A 23,216-nucleotide genomic window follows, 5' to 3' on the forward strand; every position below is an offset into this window, starting at 1 on the left:
TCCTCTTTGTGCATGTTCGAGGAGTTCCGAACAAGGACACTAGTCTATGGGGAGATTCTTGGAGAACAGAATAATCCTGCTGGGCTTCCAGGCCTCCTGTGACCTGCCCACTCCTCTTGTGGTGGATGCCTTGTGGAGGCCTTTGGTCTGAGAGCTCTGGTACTTTCCCAGGGCCCTAGACACACCATAGCTGAGAAAGAGTACTGGGGTAGCAGACTCTCCAGTTTTACCTCAGGCTTTAGCATTTTCCACACATGTAGGCAAAAAAGTGAGCTACCTCATTCCCACCCACCTCCCTCCCCAGCACACATCAGCCAAGGTCTGTGGGGTTTCAGGATGGAGGTGAGTGGCCCTCAGTATGTTGAAGATTGGCTCCAGCCTCCTGTGGCTACTCAGTCTCTTGTATAAAATGACAGTGTTTGCCAAGAATCTACCTGCAGCCCCTGGTGACTTATATACCCAATACAGTGTGTAAAAGCCACATAAATAGTTACTATGCGGTATGGGTAAGGAATGCTGATGATCAGTTTTCTGTCAGCAGTTGGCAGAATCGGCAGAGGTAAACCACGTGTGTTGGGGGGCTAGCTGTATTTCGGCCCCTCCACTTGGTGCATGTTTTGTGAATAGGTGACAGGAAGAGGCTGACTGCTCCTGGAAAAGCCCAAGGCCCCAGGTGTCTGCATCCCCATCACACACAGAGACCTCCAAGGTGGGTCCACAGAAAGGACATGTGAATTACCATCGCAAGTGGGTCTGACTCTCCAGTCTTCCTTTTCCTTTGAGACCCAAAGCCCACACAGAAATCCTTAGACTACAGGGAAGAAATGTGGAAGCCTCCCCCATTGACCCTCACTCTGCAAGCCTCAGCTCCGGGGCGCTCTGTGGAGGAGGCAGAACTGCAAAGCCTGGCTTATTCCCCAAAGGCACAGGGCAGAGGTGGGAGGGAGGATCTGTTCTCTGCCCTCTGTGACCAGGGCAAGGCCTCTCTTGCCCACAGTTACCATCCTGGCCCCTTTACCAGTGGTCTCCACTGGTCACTCATTCTGGAGCACTAATCTTCAGGAGAATGAATATAGGGTTGAGATGGGTGGGTTTACAGAACAAGGGATACCAGGATGTGGAGGTGCAGATTCAGATGCCTCCAGACTCTAGGAGAGACCTGTGGGAGCTTTAATTATGGATTAGGCTCATGCAGGCAGGGCCAGGCGGACTCTAAGCATGTGGATTGAAGTCTGTTAGTCCAGGAGCGTTTGAGGGAAGATGTTTTAGCTGATTCCTGTCTTGATCTTCTCTTTGCTTATAGATACAAAACAAAAGTATTCCCAAATAATGAGAGCTTAATCCCTTTCTGGTTTCCATCAAGAAGGGCTGGGAAAAGAGATCATAGCGGTGGTGCTGAAGCCTTGGTGAGGATGAGGACGGTGGCATGGGGAAGAAGGTGGCAGAGAGCGGGTAGAATTCAGTCAGTGACTCAGACACTCACATCTGAGCACAAGCAAACAACTACAGAGTCATTGCTCCAGGGCCACCTTTACTTGTAACAATCTTGTGTACACAAGGACACAAGCTCAGGTCTTGTATCTCCAAACAACCAAACTCATGACCAGATAGTCTGCACCTTGTGCACAGCCTCCTGTGTGTATGTATATATACACACACTTTGTATGTAGGTTTGTCTGTACATGTGCATGGGTTGACACACAATGCACACATGTGGACTATACCTATACTGATGGTCACACAGACTCACCATCTAACATGTGTGCTTGTGCACACTGCCTCTTACTTACAAAAGCCCACATCACTATGGCCCTGTATACGGATGGAGACCCAAAGGGGGCACAAAATCATGAATCTCAACTGATGTGCCTCTACACACGTGCACACACACTCCTCTGTCCTTTGACTGTGGGCTCCATAAAAGCACTGTTCCCTGGTCCAGGCAGTAGTCCAGGCCTGCAGCCTAGAGACGGGTGGCATTGTGGTGAGCAGGCAGGGCAAGGCGAGGAGAGGGCGTGGCAGGGGGAAGCTCCTCCAGGAAGACTCTAGGGGGAAGTTGGGGTGAGCGGGGCTCAGGCCTGGCGTAGCACAAGGTGGCTCGTGTGATAAGGCCGTCCAGGGGCTGCAAAGAGTGCATCCATCGGGGCAGGAAGTCCCATGTCTGCAGCCACTTGGGTAGGTGCCCAGGACTTCGGCTCTGCAGGACATTCACAAGCACCACAAAGGCCAGCAGGGCCCCGAAGGGTGCGCCCACACCGACCATGGCCTGCCAGCCTGCCATGGAAATGCCAAACACCAGGGAAGGCAAAAGCAGGAAGCACACGAGGAGGTAGAGGACGGCAAACCAGCGGTACTTGGCGGTGCGTTTGCCCAGTGCCTTGGCCATGCGGATGGGCAGGCGTGTGCAGGGCAGCGGGTACCACAGCAAGATGCCCGAGATGTTGAAGAAGAAGTGGCAGAGGGCGATCTGCAGAGGAGAATGCAGAGGGGCCGAGGTGAGGACACTCTCCCACGTGAACCTGGCAGGGCTATAACAGAGGCCCCATATGCTCAGGGTAGCAAGAAAAACCTCCTCAGGATGATGTGACTCCAGATCACTCCAGACTGACTATTAAAATACTGTGTTGCTGGACTACTTGCTAAATGACAACGGCCCTGAATGCTCCACCTGTGGCCTTCTGACCGCTCTCTCATGAGTTCCTCAGCTACAGCCCAGCAGCAACGATCTGGTTTTCTGACTATGCGGACCAGGCTGACCTTGAGTCTTTGGTGGTTTTCCTGCCAAGCGCTGGGGATTCCAGGCATCTACTACCGTGCCTGACCAGCAGCCATTTAAAAAGTCTGGGCTTTTAACTGGTCGGCATCTTGTCGGCTGTTCTGCTTCTAGACCAATCCCCCCTTTGCCATCTGCTTACCACCCCCAATTCCATGCGTCCTTGATGCCCCCAGACTGGGCCAGGCCTCTCCGACAGCACATTGCCTGTCACAGTGTGACCCTGACTTGCTCCTGTTTACTGATACAGCACAGCAGTGGCTCACCACTAGACACCAAGGTCTGGAGAGTGGAGTTAAGTCTACTCTGTCCATAGTGCCTTCCAGTGGGAGGAGTAGGTGACCTTCGCAGGCGATTGACGTTGGTTATATGCTGCCACATCCCTCATTGGACCTATACCCCAGCCTTCTACTACGGACAGCCCGTTCTCCCCCATGTACCTGAAAGGAGCTTGATAGCTTCTCCTTGGGGCTGGCCAGTGCTGCCAGGATGGCTGTTGTGGTAGTGCCAATGTTGGAGCCCAGTGTGAGAGGGTAGGCACGCTCAATGCTGATCACACCCAGGCCTGGTGGGCAGGGAATATGTCATTCTTTTCTAGCTCCCTCCTGAGCACACACACACACACACACACACACACACACACACACACACCGCTGCCCATTGCTGGACGCGGGCACTCACCAATGAGTGGGGTGATGGCTGAGGTGAACACAGAGCTGCTCTGGACCACAAAGGTCATGCTGGCACCCACGACCATGGCAAAGTAGCCCGTGACCCAGGTGAAGGGCGCTGGGAAGTCTGAAAAGAACCCAAGTCCACAGTAAGCCACGTCAGTGAGAGGCCTTGGGAGAGCAGGCACTTGCTCTTCGAGGAGGTCCTTAGGTGGTAGTTGCCCTGTGAGAAGCTAGCTGGTCCCCTGCTTGCCCTTAACAGCTTCCATTTGCCTGGCTTGCTCTTGTGACCAAAACACTTTCTTACTCAGGCTATTGCACTCTGCTGTGCCTTTACCCTAGGTTCTGCCCATAATACAGTAGTATCTAAATCCATGGGGATTCGGTCAAGGAGGCCATGGACACCAACATCTAAGTGTGCTCCTACAATATCGTCAAGCATCTGCCTAGGGCCAGTCCTCACGCTGCGGCATGCTTTGTCACATCTAAGATGATTTATCATACCGAATATAAGTAAAGGCCATGACTGCCGAGATGGCCGAGTGGAAAAAGGCTCTTGTCTCTAAGCCTCACGACCTGAGGTCAGTCCTTGGGATATACGTGGTAGAAGGAGAGACAACTCATGCAAATTGTCATCTGACCCTCCATGTGCCCTGGTGTGCACATGTGCACACACCCAAACACACAGAAAAAAGTGATTGTTTTGTATATAAAACAATCATAGGTGGATCTCTATGAGTTTGAGGCCAGCCTGCTCTACATAGTGAGTTCCATACCAGCCAGGGCTGAATTGTGAGACTCTGTCTCAAAACAACAAAACAAGCAAACAAACAAAACCATTGTAAAATTGTAAATATTTGTTATGCTGTATTCAAGAAAAAATACAAAATTCTGTTTCAAGACGGATGCAATTATTTTTCTGAGATGTTTTTGATCCATGACTGACTGAATCTGCAGATCAGGATCCCACAGATGGAGGGTGTCAACTGTATCCACTCCCCCGCCCCCAGGAGTCACCTCCTTGCTAGAAAGCCCTTCCTGACCTCCCTGGCTTTTCCTACTCCTGAGACTCATGGGCCTCCCTAATCCCCACATCTGTCATGTGGGACTCCACAGTGCCGGTGCAGTAACTCAAAAGCCCAAACTGTAGTTTAAAATGAAAGTTAAATGATGCCATCCCTCTGCCCCAAATCCTGCAGATGCGTCCATCAGTAAAGCAGAGGCTCTGAGCGGAGTCCAGAGGCCCCTAAAGCTGCTGTATCTCTGCAGTACTAGCCTTGGTCTGGCCCTCTCAAGGTGCTGCCAGCGACCCCTCTCCATCCCAAACCTGCTGTGATTGCTACGGTCTCCTGGCTTTGAACTTGCTGGTCCTCTCACCCAGAATGCCCTTCATCTGCATAAGTTTCTCTTATGATCAGTGTTGGTGATAGACCCCTGAGCCTCAAGTATGCTGGGCAAATGCTTCACCATTGAGCAACATTCTATCCATGTACTGCTTGTTTTAATGTGGAGGACTTTGTGGGGAGGGTAGCAGTGAGAAAGTCTCACTCTGTATATAGTCCAGGTTTTCCTCAAGCTCCCATTAATGCTCCTGCCTCAGCCTTCAAAGTACAGGGGTTACAGTTATGAGCCATCACATCGGCTTTCATCAGCGTTTATTGTTTCTCTGTGTGGAAGCCAGAGCTCGATTTGGGGTGTCTTTATCTCTGTCTTTCTTTTGAGACAAGGTCTCTCACTAGCGCTTATCAAGTGCTTGGCTGGCTGGCTGGCCATACGGGGATCCCCTGTCTCTGCCTCACGGCACTGGTGGTACAGGCATGCATCCCACCTCTGGCTTTTTACGTAGGTTGTGGAGATACAACTCAGGTTCTCAGGCTTGCAGGACAAACACAGAACCAACTGAGTCATTCTCCAGCCCTCCTCTAAGTTTATTTTGATAGAGCTTGATGACGCATGATTTTAATCCCAGCACTCAGAGGCAGAGACAAGCGAATTTCTGAGTTCAAGGCCAGGCTGATCTACATAGCAAGTTCCAGGCTAGCTAAGAGTACATAATGAGACAACTCCCCTCAAAATAAGTTGCTGGGTAGTGGTGGCTCATACCTTTAATCCCAGTATGTGGGAGGCAGAGGCTGGCAGATCTCTGTGAGTTCAAGTCCAGCATGATCTACAGAGTGAGTTCAAGACAGCCAGGGCTACACAAAGAAACCTCATCTCTGTAGAGCCTAAGCTAGTCTCAAAATCCTTCTGCCTGTACTTCTGGGATGACAGGCAGGTGCCACCACATCCAGTCCCTTTTCCGAATTTGGCTCCTTATACAGGTCTCTGCTTGCTCAGGTGCCTCCTCCTCAGAGAGACCTCTGACCACCCATAGAAACAGTCTCTTCTGTATTCTGTCCTATTGCTGTTTTTCTGTCTCCTTGGCAGTTACCTTGCCCTATCTTCAAATTTATTCCTTCCTTTCTCATCTACTGGGAATAAAGTAAGGGGCTCCCTGAGGAAGGCTCAGACAGACACAGGTTTGTTTGGGGACTGAAATGATGGGCCCACTCAGGTTGCATGAGGAAGTGGTAGGCCTATGGGATAATAGTTACTTAGCTCTACAGCACTGTCACCATTTGGGACACAGCCCAGCATGGCCCAGTTGCCTGGTTCTATGAGGAAATCACAATTCTGAGATCCTGGGACCAGGATCCATCTCTGCTTGCCTTACTCCTGTACCCCATGGTACACAGTAAGGGCTTAATGTCCATTTGTCGGTTAAACACAGGCTTTTAGCTAGACTTGGTCATGCATAGCTGTAATCCCAGCACTTGAGAAGTCAAAGCAAGAACATCATAAGTCCTTGGACAGCCTAGGTCACATGGCAAGGTCTAGGGCATCATGGGCTACATGAGACCATGTCTTAAAGAAAAAATCCAGTCAAAAAACAAACAAAACAAAACAAAAAATCCAGAACAGCCGGGCAATGCTGGCGCACACCTTTAATCCCAACACTTGGGAGGCAGAGCCAGGCGGATGTCTGTGAGTTTGAGGCCAGCCTTGTCTACAGAGCGAGTTCCAGGACAGGCACCAAAACTACACAGAGAAACCCTGTCTAAAAAACAAAACAAAACAAAAATCCAGAACAAACAAAACAGTGGCTTCTAAGGATACCCATCTGCTAGAAACAGTCCCAGTTTCTGGCTGTCAGCATCTCAGGAGCCTCCAAGATGACCTGGTCCCACCCCTTCTTGATTCACCTCGGGGAAACTGAGGCTCAAAGACAATAGCGGTGGATTTAACAACACCTGAAAGACCTCATCTGGGCCCCACCTTAGTCTGCAGCCTTCCCCCAGCTCACCCGTATTGATGACCTTCTGGATGACATTGGCCACTTGGCCCTTGAGCAGAGAGTTGAGCATCTTGACGAGGAGAATGAGACAGCTGCACAGGACCGCCAGGGAGCCAGCCAGCAGGATGAGCCCCACAGCCAAGTCAGGCAGCCCCGTGTCCACGAAGATATGGTTGCCTGAAAGGGTGGCGTCAGGCTGTTGAGTGTTCACCGCTACACCCGCTTCCCACCTTTGCCACCCCGCCGGGCTTCGAGCTTGACTCCACATCAAGTTCCTTTAGCCTCCACAGCAGCGACTAAGCCCTGAAGTCAGCTTCTTTCCCGGGACTGGACACAGTAGACAGCCGGGGGATAGCTCCCTGTGCCCCTGCCACGTGGGACACCTCCCGTGTAGATACGTACATTTCTCCATGGTGGTATTTGAAAGGCTGATGTTGGCCTCTGTCCTGGACATAGAAGTGGGAGCCTAAATTCAGAATAAAGTGACTTAGAGAATCTTGAAAGCACAGCCTGGGGTGGAGCTAAGAGGGAGGTTGGGAGCGATGGGGGACTGGAAATGCACTTGGACTCTGAGATCAGGAGCGTGCTGCATGCCCGCTCTGAGCTCATCTCCTCTGGAGAAAAGATGATGTTGAAATCCTCACCACTCTGGAATGTGGTAAGAATGTGACCTTGTATATATATTCTTTTTTTTTTTTTTTTTTTTTTTTTGGTTTTTCGAGACAGGGTTTCTCTGTGTAGCTTTGCGCCTTTCCTGGAACTCGCTTTGGAGACCAGGCTGGCCTCGAACTCACAGAGATCCGCCTGGCTCTGCCTCCCGAGTGCTGAGATTAAAGGCGTGCGCCACCACCGCCCGGCGACCTTGTATATATTCTACCCCATCACTCCCCTGACCTGGCAGCCCCTGGGACCAGTGGGGACCCCCAATCACCAGAGTAGTAGTAGCTCCTGGTCTTGGCTCCCCACCTCTCAGTGGCATCTATCCCCATCTGTTCTTACCAGTTCCTCAGTACCTGCCCCATGATCCCCCCAAAGCTCACTTAGCCCAAGCTCCACTCCGCCTTGACTCAATTCCTTGCCCTTGGGGGGATCCAAGTGGAAGGAGAGGGGGTGACGGCAGAGTCTATCCCTCACCATTTCTTCTTTCTGGACCTACTGTGAGTAAAGCAGCGGGGGGAGGGGAGTGTTTCTGGTCAAGCTCCCAGATCAAGGGGGTGAGAGGTCAGGCAGGTGACATGACTTATGAGCCAAGCTGCATGCACAGATGGAGAATCTGTAGAGATGGCAGTTATCTAGCTCCAGACCCCTGTCACCAACCAGTGACAACCCTGTCATACATCCCAGTGCGGCCCAGCTGCCCAGTTCTATAGGAGAAACCACAATTCTGGGGTTTTAGGTAAAAATCTCCAATCCCTGTGCATGTTGTAGCTATACTCGGAGAATTTTTTTTTCATATTGATTGATCTTAGACACTCACGAATATTATGCAAAAATCCACCACTGAACTACATTCCAAGTGCTCATTTCATTTTGAGACGGGGTCTCACTAAATTGTCTGGGTAAGCCTTGGACTTGCCATCCTCCTGCCTCAGCCTCCCAAGTACTTGGAATTCACAGGCCTGTGTCTCTAGGCCTAAAGAGACACATTTTCAAGTTCTAGGAACTTGGTTCCCAGGCCAGCAGAAACATTCCTTTGGTCTGTAGATTATCAATCTGTAGCTTCATTGGACTAGGAGTTGCTGAAAAGGAAACCCAGATTCCTTACTCTTTGGGCTGGTGCAGGGGAACCACGGGAGGAAGCAGAGTGGGCGTGGCTGTGGAGAAGCTGAGGGTGGGTTCAGGCGGGGTGCTGACAGTGTGATGGCTTTAGGTTCTGTCCTCAACCATGTGTCGTTTAGAGAATGTATGTCAGGCTGGGGCTCAGGCCAGTGGTACAGCCCCTTGTCCACATGAGCAGCACCCCAAACAAGCAAAACCAAACCCAGAGTGTGATGCTGATAGCGTCTGTTTCAGGAAGCTGGTTTTAACATCAGGATGCGTGCTGGTGAGATGTGCTCCCTTGAGCAGGGCAATGTGCTCAGCTGTTATTCCCAGGTCACTAAATCTAGGCCTGGGGTGCCATCAAGCCTGGAGGCCTGGACTCTAGGCGGGAAATTAGGATAGAATCATCTGATAGGGCAGAAATCCAGATGGACACTTGGGAAGCTGAGGCAGGGGGATTACCGTGAATTTAAGGCCAGCATGTACTAGGGTGAAATATTGTCTCAAGAATAAAACAAATTAACAAGAAACAAAAACTCTTGCAGAGGACTCGGGTTCAATTCTCAGCACCCACATAGCAGCTCACGACTGTCTGTAACTCCAAGATCTGACACCTCACACAGACGTACATGCAGGCAAAACACCAATGCACATATAATAAAAATAAATAAATTTTAAAAAAGAAAAGAAACAAAACCAGGTTAATGAAGTGAGGGTGACTTTTGATCTGGTAAAGGAGAGAACGGGGTTTAGTTGAGGGAGTCAGGTATTTGTTGAGTTCAAATCCTGCTTTTTATACCATATGTATCTGGGGCTAGTCAAGTCACCTCTCTGAGCCTGTTTACAGCGGCATCATAGGGGGTTGGAGAGATGGCTCAATGGTTATGATGCACAAGGTGCTCTTCCAGAGGACCCAAGTTCAATTCCCGGCACTCAGATAGCTCACACATATCTGTGACTCCAGCTCCAGGGGATCTGGTACCTCACACAGACATGCATGCAGGCAAAACACCAATGCACATAAAATAAAAATAAATATTTGGGAAAAAATTGGAATAATAAAAACATAAAGGTCAAAGAAGAAAATATGCATCAACTCCTCACCTCAGGGTCTGCCTTACCATAGCCTCCAGATAAGGGACAGATCATCTCTCTCCCTGTCTTACTGGGCATCCCACATGGTACATGACTAACCTCCTAGGTCATGAGCAGTGAGTCCTGCAGACATGCCTGTGGATACTGGCACTTTGGGGGAGGAATTTGGTGGACTTTCTGGGAGGTCCCCAGTCGGAAGCTCTAGGAAGCAGATGACCTCCTCAGATACGTGTGTGCCTCCCTGGCTTTTTCTGAGCTGCATCCTGGCGCCTCCTAGGGAGGGGATTTGTGGGTCATATAGAGGCCAGAAGAGGATGAGGAGCCTGGCATAATTCCCACCTTAGGATAGACTGAGTCAGGGGCAGGACAAGGCTGAGAGCTGAGATATCTGGAGTGTTATTTGTATGTTTGGTGCTGGGGACTGAACCTTGAACCCAGACCTCACACATGCTAATCACATGCTTCCATTACTGAGCTGCGCTCTCCACCCTTCTATGGGGGTCTGGAACCTTGACTTTTTCTGCCTGGGGTTGTGTGGCCTTAACTGAGCACAGAAGGGAAGCCAGGGACTGTGCAGAAGGGAATTAGAGAGAGCAGGAGTGACAGAGAGTGCCCACTGTAAAGCAGGCCAGGAAGGAATGGAGGGAGAGAAAACCCTCCGAGGAGATCTTCAGGGCAAAGGACAGGGTCGGAACCATGGCCTAGTTAGTAGAGCTCAGAGGCCCAGATCTGGCCGTGTTCCCAAGACGTGTCCACCTTCTCTGGGGTGGAGTGGAGGGATAGAAAGGGACTGGGGAAATGTTAAAGGAAAACAACAAACGTGAGTTCGGTAGTCCTGGGCTCACACTGTAGCTGAGTTATTCTCAACTATGTGGCTGGAGTCACACATTGAAGCTCTCTGGGCTTCTGTCGGCTCCATAACGTGCAGTCCCTATGCTGCCTTCTCCCCACAGGCTGGTTGGAAGCGTCTTGGAAGAGAGTTGGTGTTTACAAGTCTGCAGGGACACCCTGGATTGAGACACTTCTGGGAACTGAAGGGCATGATTAAGTTCACGGAGGACTGCGGTACTTCAAGAGTCCTTCCTCAGGAGAGAAAGAACCACGGAGGATGTGGGCTTGCACAATAGCTTCCCCTCTGGGGTATGGTAGCTGTGGGGCCTTTGTTCTTCTGGAAACAGAAGCACCCTGGGCCAGCAGCACCATCTGGTGGCTAAAAGGAGAACTTCTCAGGCATCTCCAGTCCATCGGCCCTGAAGGGGTCCAGGGTGGCACCACGGACAGAAAGCAAAACAGATGCAGATGGGGGTACTTTAGAGCAGCATCCGGGAGATGCTCCGACTGAGGAGTGAGGATTCCATGAGGTTGGAGACCTTCCTCCATTATAGGAACCAATAACACAGGAAGCCTGTGTGCCTCTCTGAGTGAGGCTGTTTCCCGTCTGCAGAACGGGGGTGTAGTAACAGCGTCCCCAGTCGCCTGTCCTCCAAAGATGCTGTTTAAATCAGGCAGGTACAGTTGTCAGTTCACAAATGTGACTCACGGGAAGGGAATTTCAAGGACAATGCCAGGTCCCTGACCATCCAGAAGTCTCAAACACCAAAATGGCCTGTCCTTTCCCCATCAGGAAAGCTCCCATCCTGTCCTGGGTGGCACGGGTCCCCTGGAGACTGGTTTAACCAATGCTCGGTCCCAGTATGGTGAAGGCTGGAGGCCATGGGTAATAAAAAACAAAAATCAGAAACTTTGAGGCCAGGGTCGAGGAGGCTAGTAAAGGAAGAGCCGCCAAAGCACAGCCAAGAGCCCACGAAGCAGCTGTGTGAGCCACATTCCTGCAGGGTCAGGTCTAGAGGGAGGCAGAGAGCAGGGGGCTCAGATCCGACTTTACATTCCAAGCCAAGAAATATGACCTGCTGTTACAGAAAGAGATTTCCTGCTAGCGTGGGGACTGAAACGGTGCTCTGGCAAGTGGCAGCTGGAACAGCAAAGAGCCGGAAGACAGGCCCGGCTGAGGGAACATGGCAGTTACTTCACATCGCCGAGCTTCAGTTTCCATTTGTGTAAAACGGTCCACCTGGCGGGTCTTGCCCCAGGACTACAGTAGGTGAGGAGGTTCAGGGTACAGGTAGAGACTTGCCCAAGCCAGACGTCAGGCCGGAAATCTCTCCATGGCTTTTTTTTTTTTTTTTTTTTTTTTTAGATCAGTATGTGATTTGTCTTCTACCCACAGTGTGCTTTCTGAGGCTGCAATGACTCACAGAGCTTCCCTGAAAGTGCCAGGGAGCTCATGAGAAGGTGGCTGACGTGTTAGGCAGGTCACAAAGCCAGCATCAAAGCGGTCCACGTGGGCTTTTTGTTTTCAAGCTGCCTTGAACTCCCAGAAGAGCATGGCTGGAGCTGTGTGCCACTTGGAATGCAAGGGAACATCACAGGGCGAGTTGATGGAGTGTTTTCTATGGGTGCTGGTACAGGAACAGCCATCAGCGAGAGGAGGGGAGGTGGGGGGTGGGCTCGTGCCTCTGCTGTACACTTTGGATTTCCCTGTAGCTTTTTAAAGTGGAGTTATTTCTTGTATGTAATAATTAAGGAGAAGCAAATTTGGAAGATTACAGTTTGGATGGAGCATTTTCCCTTTTATGGCTGAATAAGAAAGTATGCTAATTGCCTACTCCTTTGTTCCTGATCGCCTTGCTATTATGCCTTGTACCATAGGCATAATGGCTGATCCACGAATGTCCAACCAATCCGAGCAGCTTTTCATTCTGGGCAGTAAAAGGAGCAGAAACAGTGGAGAAGGACAAGGGACGCATGGCTCCTCGTGAAAGAGATCCCTGCCAGCATGAGTGACAGCCACCCAGCGTGACAGCCACCCAGCGTGACGACAGCCGGAATTCTGGGGTCTAAGTTTCTCAACATCCTTGCAACATTCTCTCCCTGTCCCTCTCTAAGTTGCTCAAGCCCCAAGCATGGCAGAGCTGAGTGACTAGCCCCGAGTGTCCCTGTGGCCTGGGAGTCCCAGGCAAGTTTCTGAGCCTCTTTGAGCCTGTGTATCTGTGAAACCAGAGAGTTGAGCTTAATCCATGGTTTCCAAACTTGAGCAAGGAACAAAGTTGGATGGCAAATTGGAGACTAGGCACCTGGGCCCATGCCCAGAGATTTTTTTCTGATTCAATTGGTCTAGGAAGGATGTATATATATTATGCAGTGGATTTTCTTCTAGACTGTATTGTTTACATTTTTAATAGGTTCCCAGGTAGTATTGATGCTGTTAATCTGGGGAACAACAGCTCTTTGAAAACCACTGGGCCAAGCTGGGGCTAGTGATGGCACATGCCTTTAATCCCAGTACTCAGGAGGCAGAGACAGGCAGATCTCTGTGAGTTCAAGGCCAGCCTAGTCTACAGAGTGAGTTCCAGGACAGCCAGGGCTACACAGAGAAACCCTGTCTTGAAAAGAAAACAAAACAACAAGAAAAGAAAAGAGAGAAAATAAGAAAAAAGAAAGAAAGAAAGAAAGGCAGAGAAGAGGGAAAGAAGACCACTGGGCCAGATCAATTACATGCCAATATTAATGTACAGATGATATTTGCCTAAAGCAGTGTGTGCAGTTAGGAGGGATTACCAATGTTTGCCCTGGGTATACTGACACAGAAAATTCCATGTTATCTGCTCTTCCTGAGCTAAACAATTTCCAAGGTCTATGGAACGAACAGTTAATTGTCAAAGAGAGTGTCATCTTACCTAGGCTTGGCTCTGGAACTCACCTTTGGTGGGTCTGGGTGGCACCAAATCCGGATGAGACTATGATTCCTCAGGGACTCATCCCCCACGGCAATGCTGGTGATGACAGACTTGTCCAGCTGTGAGCAAGATGACACAGAGAGGTGAAGGTAGGGCCACTTACTATCCTGCATCTGTCCAGCCCACGGCAGGTCCTGCCCTCACCTGGATGATGAGCTTTGTGAAGGGTTCTGTGATGACCTTGAGAAGGTCAGGAGCATCTTGGCCACCATGAATGTTGAAGGAGGCAACCACGAGTCCGGTGACGTGATGCAGGTAGCCCGTGGCAACCTCCAGGGGCAGCAGGACCAGAACAGACAGCCAGTTAAAGCAGTCGTGCACTGTGGCCCCTGCAAAAGCCCTGAGCAGGGACGCCATATTGCAGGACAGCTGGACTCAAGGTATGCCCACGCTGGGTCCTGGCACCCAGTTCTGCCTTCTCCCCAAAAAGCGCGAGCCCCCACCCCCTTCCCCAGCTCACCGCCGGAAGTCAGTCCTGTCCCCTGCCTGCATTAGGGCCACGATGGTGTTGGTGACCGAGGTTCCAATGTTGGAGCCCATGATGATCGGAATGGCAGAGCTCACCTCCAACACTGGTAGAAGAGGGACCTCTCAAATGGTTGGGTTGTGGCCATAAGGCTCTGCCCTACAGTAACTCCTACCAGGCCCATGACTTGGGTCCTAGCACCAGTCAGCCTTTTCCAAGTACACTCGTGATTTCCTAGATTCAGCCTCACAGGTCCATGTGTACATGAGCTGTGTATTTACACGTGTGTGAGCATATCCACATGTGACATGATGAACACACACCATACAGGGTGTACCTACTCACTATTCAGGTTGAACACGTGCATGGGAGTGTACTATAAGAACTCACACCTTGTGCAATCCACATTTTGTGCTTGTGCGGGTGGGTGTACCTCACACAAGCGTGGTGGTTGGTTTTATGTGTTAACTTGGCTAGCCTGTGGCACCCAACTGACTTTAAGTAAAAGAGATTATTCTCTCTCTCTCTCTCTCTCTCTCTCTCTCTCTCTCTCTCTCTCTCTCTGTGTGTGTGTGTGTGTGTGTGTGTGTGTGTGTGTGTGTGTGTGTGTACGAAAAGGTGGAGGCCAGAAGAACTCAGGCATCCTGCTCTACCACCCTCTACTGTATTACCACACGACAGCATCTCTTGCTGAACCTGGAGCTAGGTGGCAGCTGGAAGCCCCAGCAATTCTGCCCCTGCCCCCAGCACTGGGGTGTATGCAGCCATGCCCAGCCTCTTGTGTGAGCTCTGGAAATTCAAAGCCAGGCCTTCACACCTGTAGCAAGCACTCTTACCCAGAGACTCCCTAGCCCCAGGTAAAGAAGATTGTTCTTGATGGTCTGGGCAGGCCTCATCCAATGGGATAGAAGAGCCTCAATGTGGGGCAGAAGCTTCCTGGAGGAGGAAGGTTCACCTGTGGCCTACAGGATCTGTTTCTGATCGCATCCTAGCCTGCCCTTCCAAACTGCTCACACCCTGTCAATGTCAGACTTGAGCACCCAGACACATGATCATGAAGGTCAATCTTTGTGATAAATCACATGTGTGTGAGTATTTAGTTAGTTAGTTAGTTAGAAATCCAAGATAGGATTTCTCTGTGTAGCTCTGGCTGTTCTGGAACTCACTCTGTAGACCAGGCTGGCCTCGAACTCAGAGATCCCCCTGCCTCTGCCTCCTGTGATTGTTTTTATTTTATTTTATTTGTTTTTTGGGGGTTTTTTGTTGGTTTTTGTTTTTTGAGACAAGGTTTCTCTGTGTAGCTTTTGGTGCCTGTCCTGGCTCTCACTCTGTAGCCCAGGCTGGCCTCGAACTCACAGAGATCCACCTGGCTCTGTCTCCTGAGTGCTGGGGTTAAAGGCGTGCGCCACCACCGCTTTGTGATCTTTTTTTTTTTTCTTCAGGCTGGTTTTCTCTAGCTTTCCTGAGTGACTACATGGCTGAACGGAGCTGTGCGCTTCCTTTCCACTCTCCCCAGTTCCTGGAACACCCTGGCTCAACTCTTAGCCTGCTTTTGAGGACAAAGCAGGAAATGCTGGAGCATGTCATTCCCCCCTCCCTTCCCTCAACCTCCCATCCACACTCCTGCCCTCGTGCTGAAGCTCTAGTCCCCTGGGCTCCATCCCTGGCCATGCTGGGCCAACTCACAGCCAGAGGAGACCATGCTGACAATGATGGATGTTGAGGTGCTGGAGCTCTGAACCAGTACTGTCACCAGGATTCCCACTACCAGCCCTGCCACTGGGTTGGACAGGATGGCATTGTCCTTGAAGATATCACCAGCCACCTTCCCTGCAGAACACAAGCCAGCATCACCTGAGGACCTTTTGAACCCCTCCCCTGACCTCCTCCACCTGGGCCCTACCTCCGGCTAGCTGGAAGGCAGAGCTGAGCACGTCCAGGGAGCAGACGAAGAGATACAGGAAGCTCAGCATCAGCGGTACCTTGAGGAGCTTTGTGCCAACCTGGCGCAGCTTCTGGGGCAGCCTGGGCTCTGGAGGTGGAGCAGGTGTGAGGACAGTGGGGGACAGTGGGCAGGGTAGGAGGGTAGTGACCACCATGCCCCTGCTGCCCCCCAACCTGGCCCACCTGGCTTTTGCTCCTCTTCCTGGGCCAGCTTGGCAGGTAGTGGGTCATGACATTCCAGGACCTCCCCATAGGGACAGCTGTGCTCTGTGAGGGTCACCGGGCTCAGACTGGAGAATGCATAGGTGGATGTCCCTGGAATCCTGTGCAGGACTGAGGAAGGAGGCTGATTAGAAGTTCCTAAAGTTCTCAGGAGCCCAGGAGAGACAGGGAGAGGGACAGTCGCCTCACCAGGAAGCGGGAAACTGTGGGCCAGTAGGACTCGGTATGGGAATAGTACTTACCTTGTGGGCTGGGCACATAAGCAAAGGCCGCCCCATGCACCACGTGTCTCCCGCGGACTGGAAGTGGGGAGACAGCCGGTCCCCCCACTCTCTCTCCATAGGACATCATGCTGGGCACCCACAGTGAGTCCTAGGTGTCAAGCGGTTAGAAGGAAGCTGACAATTGCTGTGTCTGGTACACATCCACACCCACATGACAGTCAGCCTAGGGTGTGTGAGTCTATCCTCGGACACACCTAGAGATGCACACCGAGGTGCTCGTCACAGATCCGAGTGTCATCTCATCCATTCAGCACGGTTTTATAGCTGTTTTGTCTTGCAGTGCTGGAAATGGAACCTAGGGCCTCAGCATAGTAGGCAAGCACTCCAATGTCGAGCCACATCCCCAGTCCCAACGAGCATTTCTTGAATGCTTAGTATTTTCTAAGTTCTGAGTTAGATGCTGGGGTACAGTGGTAACAGAAAACACGCACAAACTAACTAAAAAAAGCCACTGCCCTTGGGATGTTGAAAGTCTAGCAGGGAGACAGCTGCAGATGACGTAATCTCTCAGAGAATAGAAAAGGCCACCAGGTGCTGTGACAAATACAGGTACCGCTATGACTAGAGTGTCCCACAGCAGGGCAGGGGCTCAGGGTGGAGTCGGGCAAAGCAGGCTGGGCTGGGATTGGGATGTCACAGGGAGCAGGAGGAGAGAACACATAGAGCAGGGGTGATGGGCTGGTTCAAGGACGTGGGCCCTGGGCTTACCTTGAAGTTCTAAGTCTCAGCTCCTGCTCAGCGGCTTGGGGAAGTCTAAGGAGGAATGGAGGCCCTCCTCTTTATACCCTCGGGTCAAGGGCAAAGTCTCTAGAACTTTAGCTGCCCTCCCTCTGGTCCCCCACTAAATTAACTTTACCCCCAAGATTCCTTCCAGTTAATTGCTAATCCTCAGCTCTGCTGGGGAGTCTGTGGTCAGGCTGCCCTCTCTCACAGCGCCAGCATGAATTACAACCCGGCTGGGCACAGGCCCGTCGCTACGCTGGACAGAGACCCTGTCACCACTCTGTCAGCTTGTTCGTAGGGACTTGAAAGTGATTCTGTAGTTCCTGCCACTTTCCTGCATTTATGGCCTGACAAGACTCCCCAGACTGTGATCCGAATATATCGTGACCTTGCCATCCATCTGGATGTCTGTGCAGCTCTGTGTGTCTTGAGGGGTATGGTTCAAAAGAGGGAGAGCCCTAGGAGAGACGCCCAGTGAGGCTGCATATTTGAACCGTGGTGGATCTACAGGGCTTGATGACGGATCTAGGATGTGAGAGAATATGGAGCCCCTGGCCAGACCAAGAAGAGATTGCTCTGCGACTTAGAATACTCCTTAAAATGCTGGTATGGGATGCATCATAAGACCATTGGAGAGAGAGACCAGCTGAGATGCTGAGGAGAGGTCCAGGGGAAAGATGATAAGGCTTAACTAAGGTGGGCTCGTGAGGGATAGAGGACAGGGTACATTCCAGAGGGACATTGTGATCAGGAAATTCATGAGGCACAGGAGGCAGTGTGGGAAACGTTGGGAAGCCTGCTTTCCGTTCACAGGAGCCACAGCCCCAGGCCCGACAAGCACCTCTCTCTCTCTCTCTCTCTCTCTCTCTCTCTCTCTCTCTCTCTCTCTCTGTTCTGTTTTTTGTTTTTTGTTTTTGTTTTTCAAGACAGAGCTTCTCTGTGTAGTTTTGGTGCCTGTCCTGGATCTCACTGTGTAGACCAGGCTGGCCTCGAACTCAGAGATCCGCCTGGTTCTGCCTCCCGAGTGCTGGGATTAAAGGCGTGCGCCACCACCGCCCGGCAGCATTTCTTGAATATGTAGTATTTCGTAAATTCTGAGCTAGATGCTGGGGTACAGTGGTAACTGAAAACACACATTGCCACTGCCCTAGTCAGCAGGGAGACAGCCAAATATGACGTAATCCCTCAGTGAATAGAAATGACAACCAGCTGTTAGGACGAATACGGGAAGCACCAGAGCTGTGGTTCTCAACCTTCCTGGTGCTGCAGCCCTTTAATACAGTTCCCCATATTATGGTGACCACAACCATAAAATATTTCTTTGCTACTTCATAGCTGTAATTTTGCTACTGTTATGAATTGTAATATAAATATCTGATATGCAGGATATCTGATATGAAACCCCTGTGGAAGGGTCCTTTAACTCCAAATGGGTCTTGACCCACAGGTTGAGAACCACTGCACTAGATGGTGCCATCTCTGGCTGGTGGTCCTGGGTTCTATAAGAAAGCAGGCTGAGCAAGCCGTGAGGAGCAAGCCAGTAAGCAGCACTCCTCCATGGCCTCTGCATCAGCTCCTGCCTCCAGGTTCCTGCCCTGCTTGAGTTCCTGTCCTGACTTCCTTCAGTGATGGACTACAATGTGGAAGTGTAAGCCCTGTAAACAGTTTCCTCTAAAAGTTGCTTTGGTCATGGTGTTTCATCACAGCAATAGGAACCCCAATTAAGGTACATTGGTACCAGGATAGTGGGGTATTGCTGTGACAGACCTGACCATGTTTGGGGGAGGATTGTGGAAGGACTTTGGATTTTGTCCAAGAAAAGTCATTGAAGGTTCAGTGCTTGATTGGGCTGTTCTGTAGGAGCTTGGAAGACAAGAATGCCGAGGACAGCTGGGCAGTGGTGGCGCATGCCTTTAATCCCAGCACTCGGGAGGCAGAGGCAGGCAGATCTCTGTGAGTTCGAAGTCAGCCTGGTCTACACAGTGAGATCCAGGACAGCCAGGGCTACACAGAGAAACCCTGTCTCCAAAAACCAAAAACAAAACCAAACAAAACAAAAGGTAGGAATGTTGAGAGCAATACAGAAGATGGAGGCCTGGCTTGTAATGTTTCAGAAGGAAGTTAAGAGACTATCAGGGCCGTTTGTTACTTTGAGTTAAGATTCTGTGGTTCTGGTTACCTGGGGCTGAAGAATCAGCTGTGATTAACAAGATACCGAGACCAATAAAGTGAAACCTTTGCTTTGCTGAGACACTTGATGCTGGTCAGCTGAAGCTAAGAAATTAGCAATGATTAAGATGGGACCAGCGTCATTGGGGGTGAAATCTTCTGGGAAGTGTTTCTGAGAGCACACAGAAGCTATGTTCCAGAGGCAGCCAAGATTGTACCCCAAACTTGGTAGTGTAAGAGTCACCCAGGTGGTACTGGTTTTGAAGGAATGAGGGTGTCATGGAGAGCAGCTGAGGCTTGGCACTGGGAGAGGCCAGGAGAGGCCATTGGTGAAGGTGCGGCTTCAGTGGCCGTTGAAGCCCCAGGACTGAAGGGGTCATGTAGAGAAGCTAAGGTTTGGCACTACGAGGAGAATCCGAAAGAGGCTATTGGTGAAAGTGCAGCCCGGGGTCAGCAGAAGACCCAGCATGTTGGAGATGCCAGCACCATGGATAACACCAAGAACAGCAGCAGCAGTGGGGTGGAGCCAGCTGGAGCCTAGAAGACAAGTTGTGTGTGCTGCAGAGGGCAGAGTCAGAGAGTGACCCTTGTCCTTTGGAGGAACCCAGAAGACCTCGAGCGGATCCCAGACACTGGACATTGTGTTGTGTACACAGCTGGAGTTTGGTTTTGCTTTGATTTGGTCGTGACTGTGCCCTGGTTCTTCCCTCTTGAAGTAAGGATGTATTTTATTTTTGATAGAACCCCACAGGTGAGAGACTAATTTTTTAGAGATTTTAGGCTTAAAAAAAGACTGAATTAAGGAAACAACTGAATTTTAAAGTGTTTAAATTTGTAAAGATTGTGGGACCTTTTAAGTGTTGTTTTATTGTTTTTTTCCCAAACAGGGTTTCTCAGTTTTGGAGCCTGTACTGGAGCTCGTTCTATAGACCAGGCTGGCCTCGAACTCACAGAGATCCCCCTGGCTCTGCCCCCGCCCCCCAGTACTGAGATCGAAGGTGTGCGCCGCCACTGCGCGGCAGTTGCTTTTTTTTTTTTTGAGATTAGGTCTCACTTTGTAGCTCAGGCTAGCCCTAAGCTTCAGAGTTCGAGTCATCTTCCTTTCTCAGGACTCAAATAGTTGGGGCCACAGGTGTGTGCCACTGTGCCACATCACATTCTGTCATGAATCCTGATTTACTTAGTGAGGCTTTGGTGCTCAGAACCTGTTCAGTTTGGGAGGAGTGATTTCAGAAAGGCTGGAGTCACACGTAGGTAGGAATGCATCACTGAGTCAGATACAGTCAAATGTGTGGCTCAAAAATCTCCTAGTCCTTGTGCTCAGCCACATTAGGGATGTATTTGGAGGTTGTCTGGAGAGAGCGTGGATACCTGAACATCCCCTGAGAGCAGGGGCAGGCCCTGGTCCATTCGACCTAGTTCTCTGCCCTCCTGACTGGATCAGACTCTAGGCAGAACTCGCCACATCCAAAGCACTCCTGATGAGCTTGGGTTCTTTCCTTTTCAATAATGGGTTTTGATTTGTTTGTTTGGGGTGGTTTTCTTTGTTTTGCAACAGGATTACTCTATGTAGCCCTGGAACTTGCTTTGTAGACCAGGCTGGCCTCAAACTCAGAGACCCTCCTGCCTCTGCCTCTGGAGTGCTGGTATTAAAGGTGTGTGCCGCCACAACCAGGCAACAATGTTGTTGTTGTTTTTTAAAAAAAAATAGGCATGATGGCACATGCCCTTAGTGTCAGGACTTGGGAGGCAGAGGCAGATGGATCTCTGAGGACAGCCAAGACCATAGACAGATCCTGTCTTCAAAAAAAACAGTTGTATGGTGATATTTTATTTGTATTAAAATATTATTTGTATGTTAATAAATAAAGTTGCCCGGGGGTCAGAGCTATTAGCAAGCCATAGGAAAGCAGGGCAGTGGTAGCGTACGCTTGTAATTCCAGCACTTGGTAGGCAGAGCTGGGTAAGTCTCTGTGTGTTCAGGGATACAGCCATTATTGGATACACATGCCTTTAATCTTAATACCAATCATGGAAAACCTGGAGGCCTATACAGACAGGCTGTGAGGAGGCGGTCATGTGGTTGGGTTTACAACCAATGAGAAGGCAGGACAGGAACTCTATATAAAGACTTTAACACAGGGGTAGCTCTGGTTCGGAGAGGTAGGACCACCGCAGGAGGAAGGGTAAGGTTTTAGCTCTTAGCTCTGACCTCTTGGCTTTCTTCTTTGCATTGGTTCTGTGTTTATTATTTAATAAGAAGGTTGGATACATCTACATTTGGCGCCCAACGTGGGGTGCCATTTGTAGGTAGAGTTTTCCTGCCTGGCCCACAGTCAGGACAAATCTTTGTCACCTGCCAGTCCCACAACCGCTCAGACCCGACCAAGTAAACACAGAGACTTATATTGGTTACAAACTGTATGGCCGTGGCAGGCTTCTTGCTAACTGTTCTTACAGATTAAATTAATCCATTTCCATTAATTTATACCTTGCCACATGGCTTGTGGCTTACCGGCATCTTCACATGCTGTTTCTCATTGTGGCGGCTGGCAGTGTCTCTCTGACTCAGCCTTCCACTTCCCAGCTTTATTCTCCTCCTTGTCCCGCCTACACTTCCTGCCTAGCCAATGGCCAATCAGTGTTTTATTTATTGACTAATTAGCAACACATTTGCCATACAGAACATCCCACAGCACAGTTGTTTTGATATTTGAAATCTACCTTTCGGCCGATTGTGGGGGGGGGGCACACAACTTTAATCCCAGCACTCAGGAGGCAGAGGCAGGTGGATCTCTGAGTTCCAGACCAGCCTGGTCTACAGAGTGAGTTCCAGGACAGCCAGGGCACAGAGAGACCCTATCTTGAAAAACAAACAAGGACTGGAGAGATGGCTCAGTGGTTAAGAGCACTGGCTGCTCTTCCAGAGGTCCTGAGTTCAATTCCCAGCAACCACATGGTGGCTCCAACCATCTGTAATGAGATCTGGTGCCCTCATCTGGCATGCAGACGGAACACTGTATACATAATAAATAAATCTTAAAAAAAAAAAAGAAAAAGAAAAACAAACAAACAAAAATCTACCTTCCTTCCTGGGGAGGATTGACATTAGAATAAACAGTTCATTACTGGCAAATGCATCCTAAAAGATATGATTCCCAAATGCTGCGGATTTCATACCCAACCACTGCTAAAAACATTTTATCTTCTCTCAGCCCCTTTTCATCTCATGTACCTGCTAGTCTGCCTGCCTCCTGCCTAGCTGGTGACTGGGTCTGCATGTCCCCTGATGGTGCTTCGCATCCTGTTTGTGTAATCAACCTCCGGTGATAGTCGCCCCAGGCCTTCCTAAGTAGTTAGGGGTCTCTTATGTTGGGGAGAGCCCCCAGGAGGACCAGCCATTTGTGGGGGAGAGGCCCAGAGGAGCCTGCGGTCTGTCAGCCGGATCTCGGACAGGATCACGTGGCTGTGCCGGTTGGCTGTGCCGGTTGGCGAGTCCCCAGAGCTCCTCACATGACCCTCAGCTCCTTCACGTTCAGTCTTTGCAAACAGCACCCGCAGCCTGGATCCCAGCCAGACACCACGAAGGCATCCCAGCCTCTTGCCTCTCCTCCATCCCTTCCTCCAGCTCTCCTCCTCAGCACCACCCCCCTTTCTCCAACTTTCCAGGGGCTGACATCTCTGCAGCTGCATCCTTGTCAAGCCGCTGTTGTCTCCTGCAGAGGGTGCAAAGGCCTCCCAGGTACTATGTCTGCATGGGCCCTCATTATTCCCAGTCCAGTCTCTAAAGAAAGCAGGCAGTGATCATTCAGTACATTTTTATTTTAGCGGGTGGGTTTCTGTGTGTCATGGCACATGTGTGGAGGTCGCGACAACCTGAGGGGGTCTGTTCTTTCTACCATGTGGATCCTGGAGAATTATCTAAGATCCTCAAGGTTGGTAACAGGTGCCTTGACCTGCTGAACCATCTAAGGGGT

The 23,216-nt window shown here is 50.5% G+C and overlaps 1 protein-coding gene across 1 annotated transcript; it reads right to left on the bottom strand.

Annotated features, from left to right (window-relative positions):
• Positions 1 to 1,563: 1,563 nt before the first annotated feature.
• On the bottom strand, positions 1,564 to 21,470 carry Slc34a1 (solute carrier family 34 member 1). Its single transcript, XM_052729267.1, has 12 exons — positions 16,306 to 21,470; positions 16,025 to 16,174; positions 15,801 to 15,929; positions 15,584 to 15,727; positions 13,892 to 14,003; positions 13,576 to 13,771; positions 13,395 to 13,490; positions 7,181 to 7,244; positions 6,788 to 6,955; positions 3,455 to 3,571; positions 3,214 to 3,338; positions 1,564 to 2,467 (listed from the first exon to the last, which is right to left on the bottom strand). Exons 1-12 carry the CDS (start codon positions 16,412 to 16,414, stop codon positions 1,964 to 1,966), a joined length of 1,914 nt encoding a protein of 637 aa, XP_052585227.1. The 5' UTR covers positions 16,415 to 21,470; the 3' UTR covers positions 1,564 to 1,963.
• Positions 21,471 to 23,216: the final 1,746 nt, after the last annotated feature.

The sequence above is a fragment of the Peromyscus californicus genome, unplaced genomic scaffold (genome assembly GCF_007827085.1).
Source record: "Peromyscus californicus insignis strain IS unplaced genomic scaffold, ASM782708v3 Scaffold_8__1_contigs__length_139910024, whole genome shotgun sequence".
Taxonomy (NCBI): domain Eukaryota; kingdom Metazoa; phylum Chordata; class Mammalia; order Rodentia; family Cricetidae; genus Peromyscus; species Peromyscus californicus.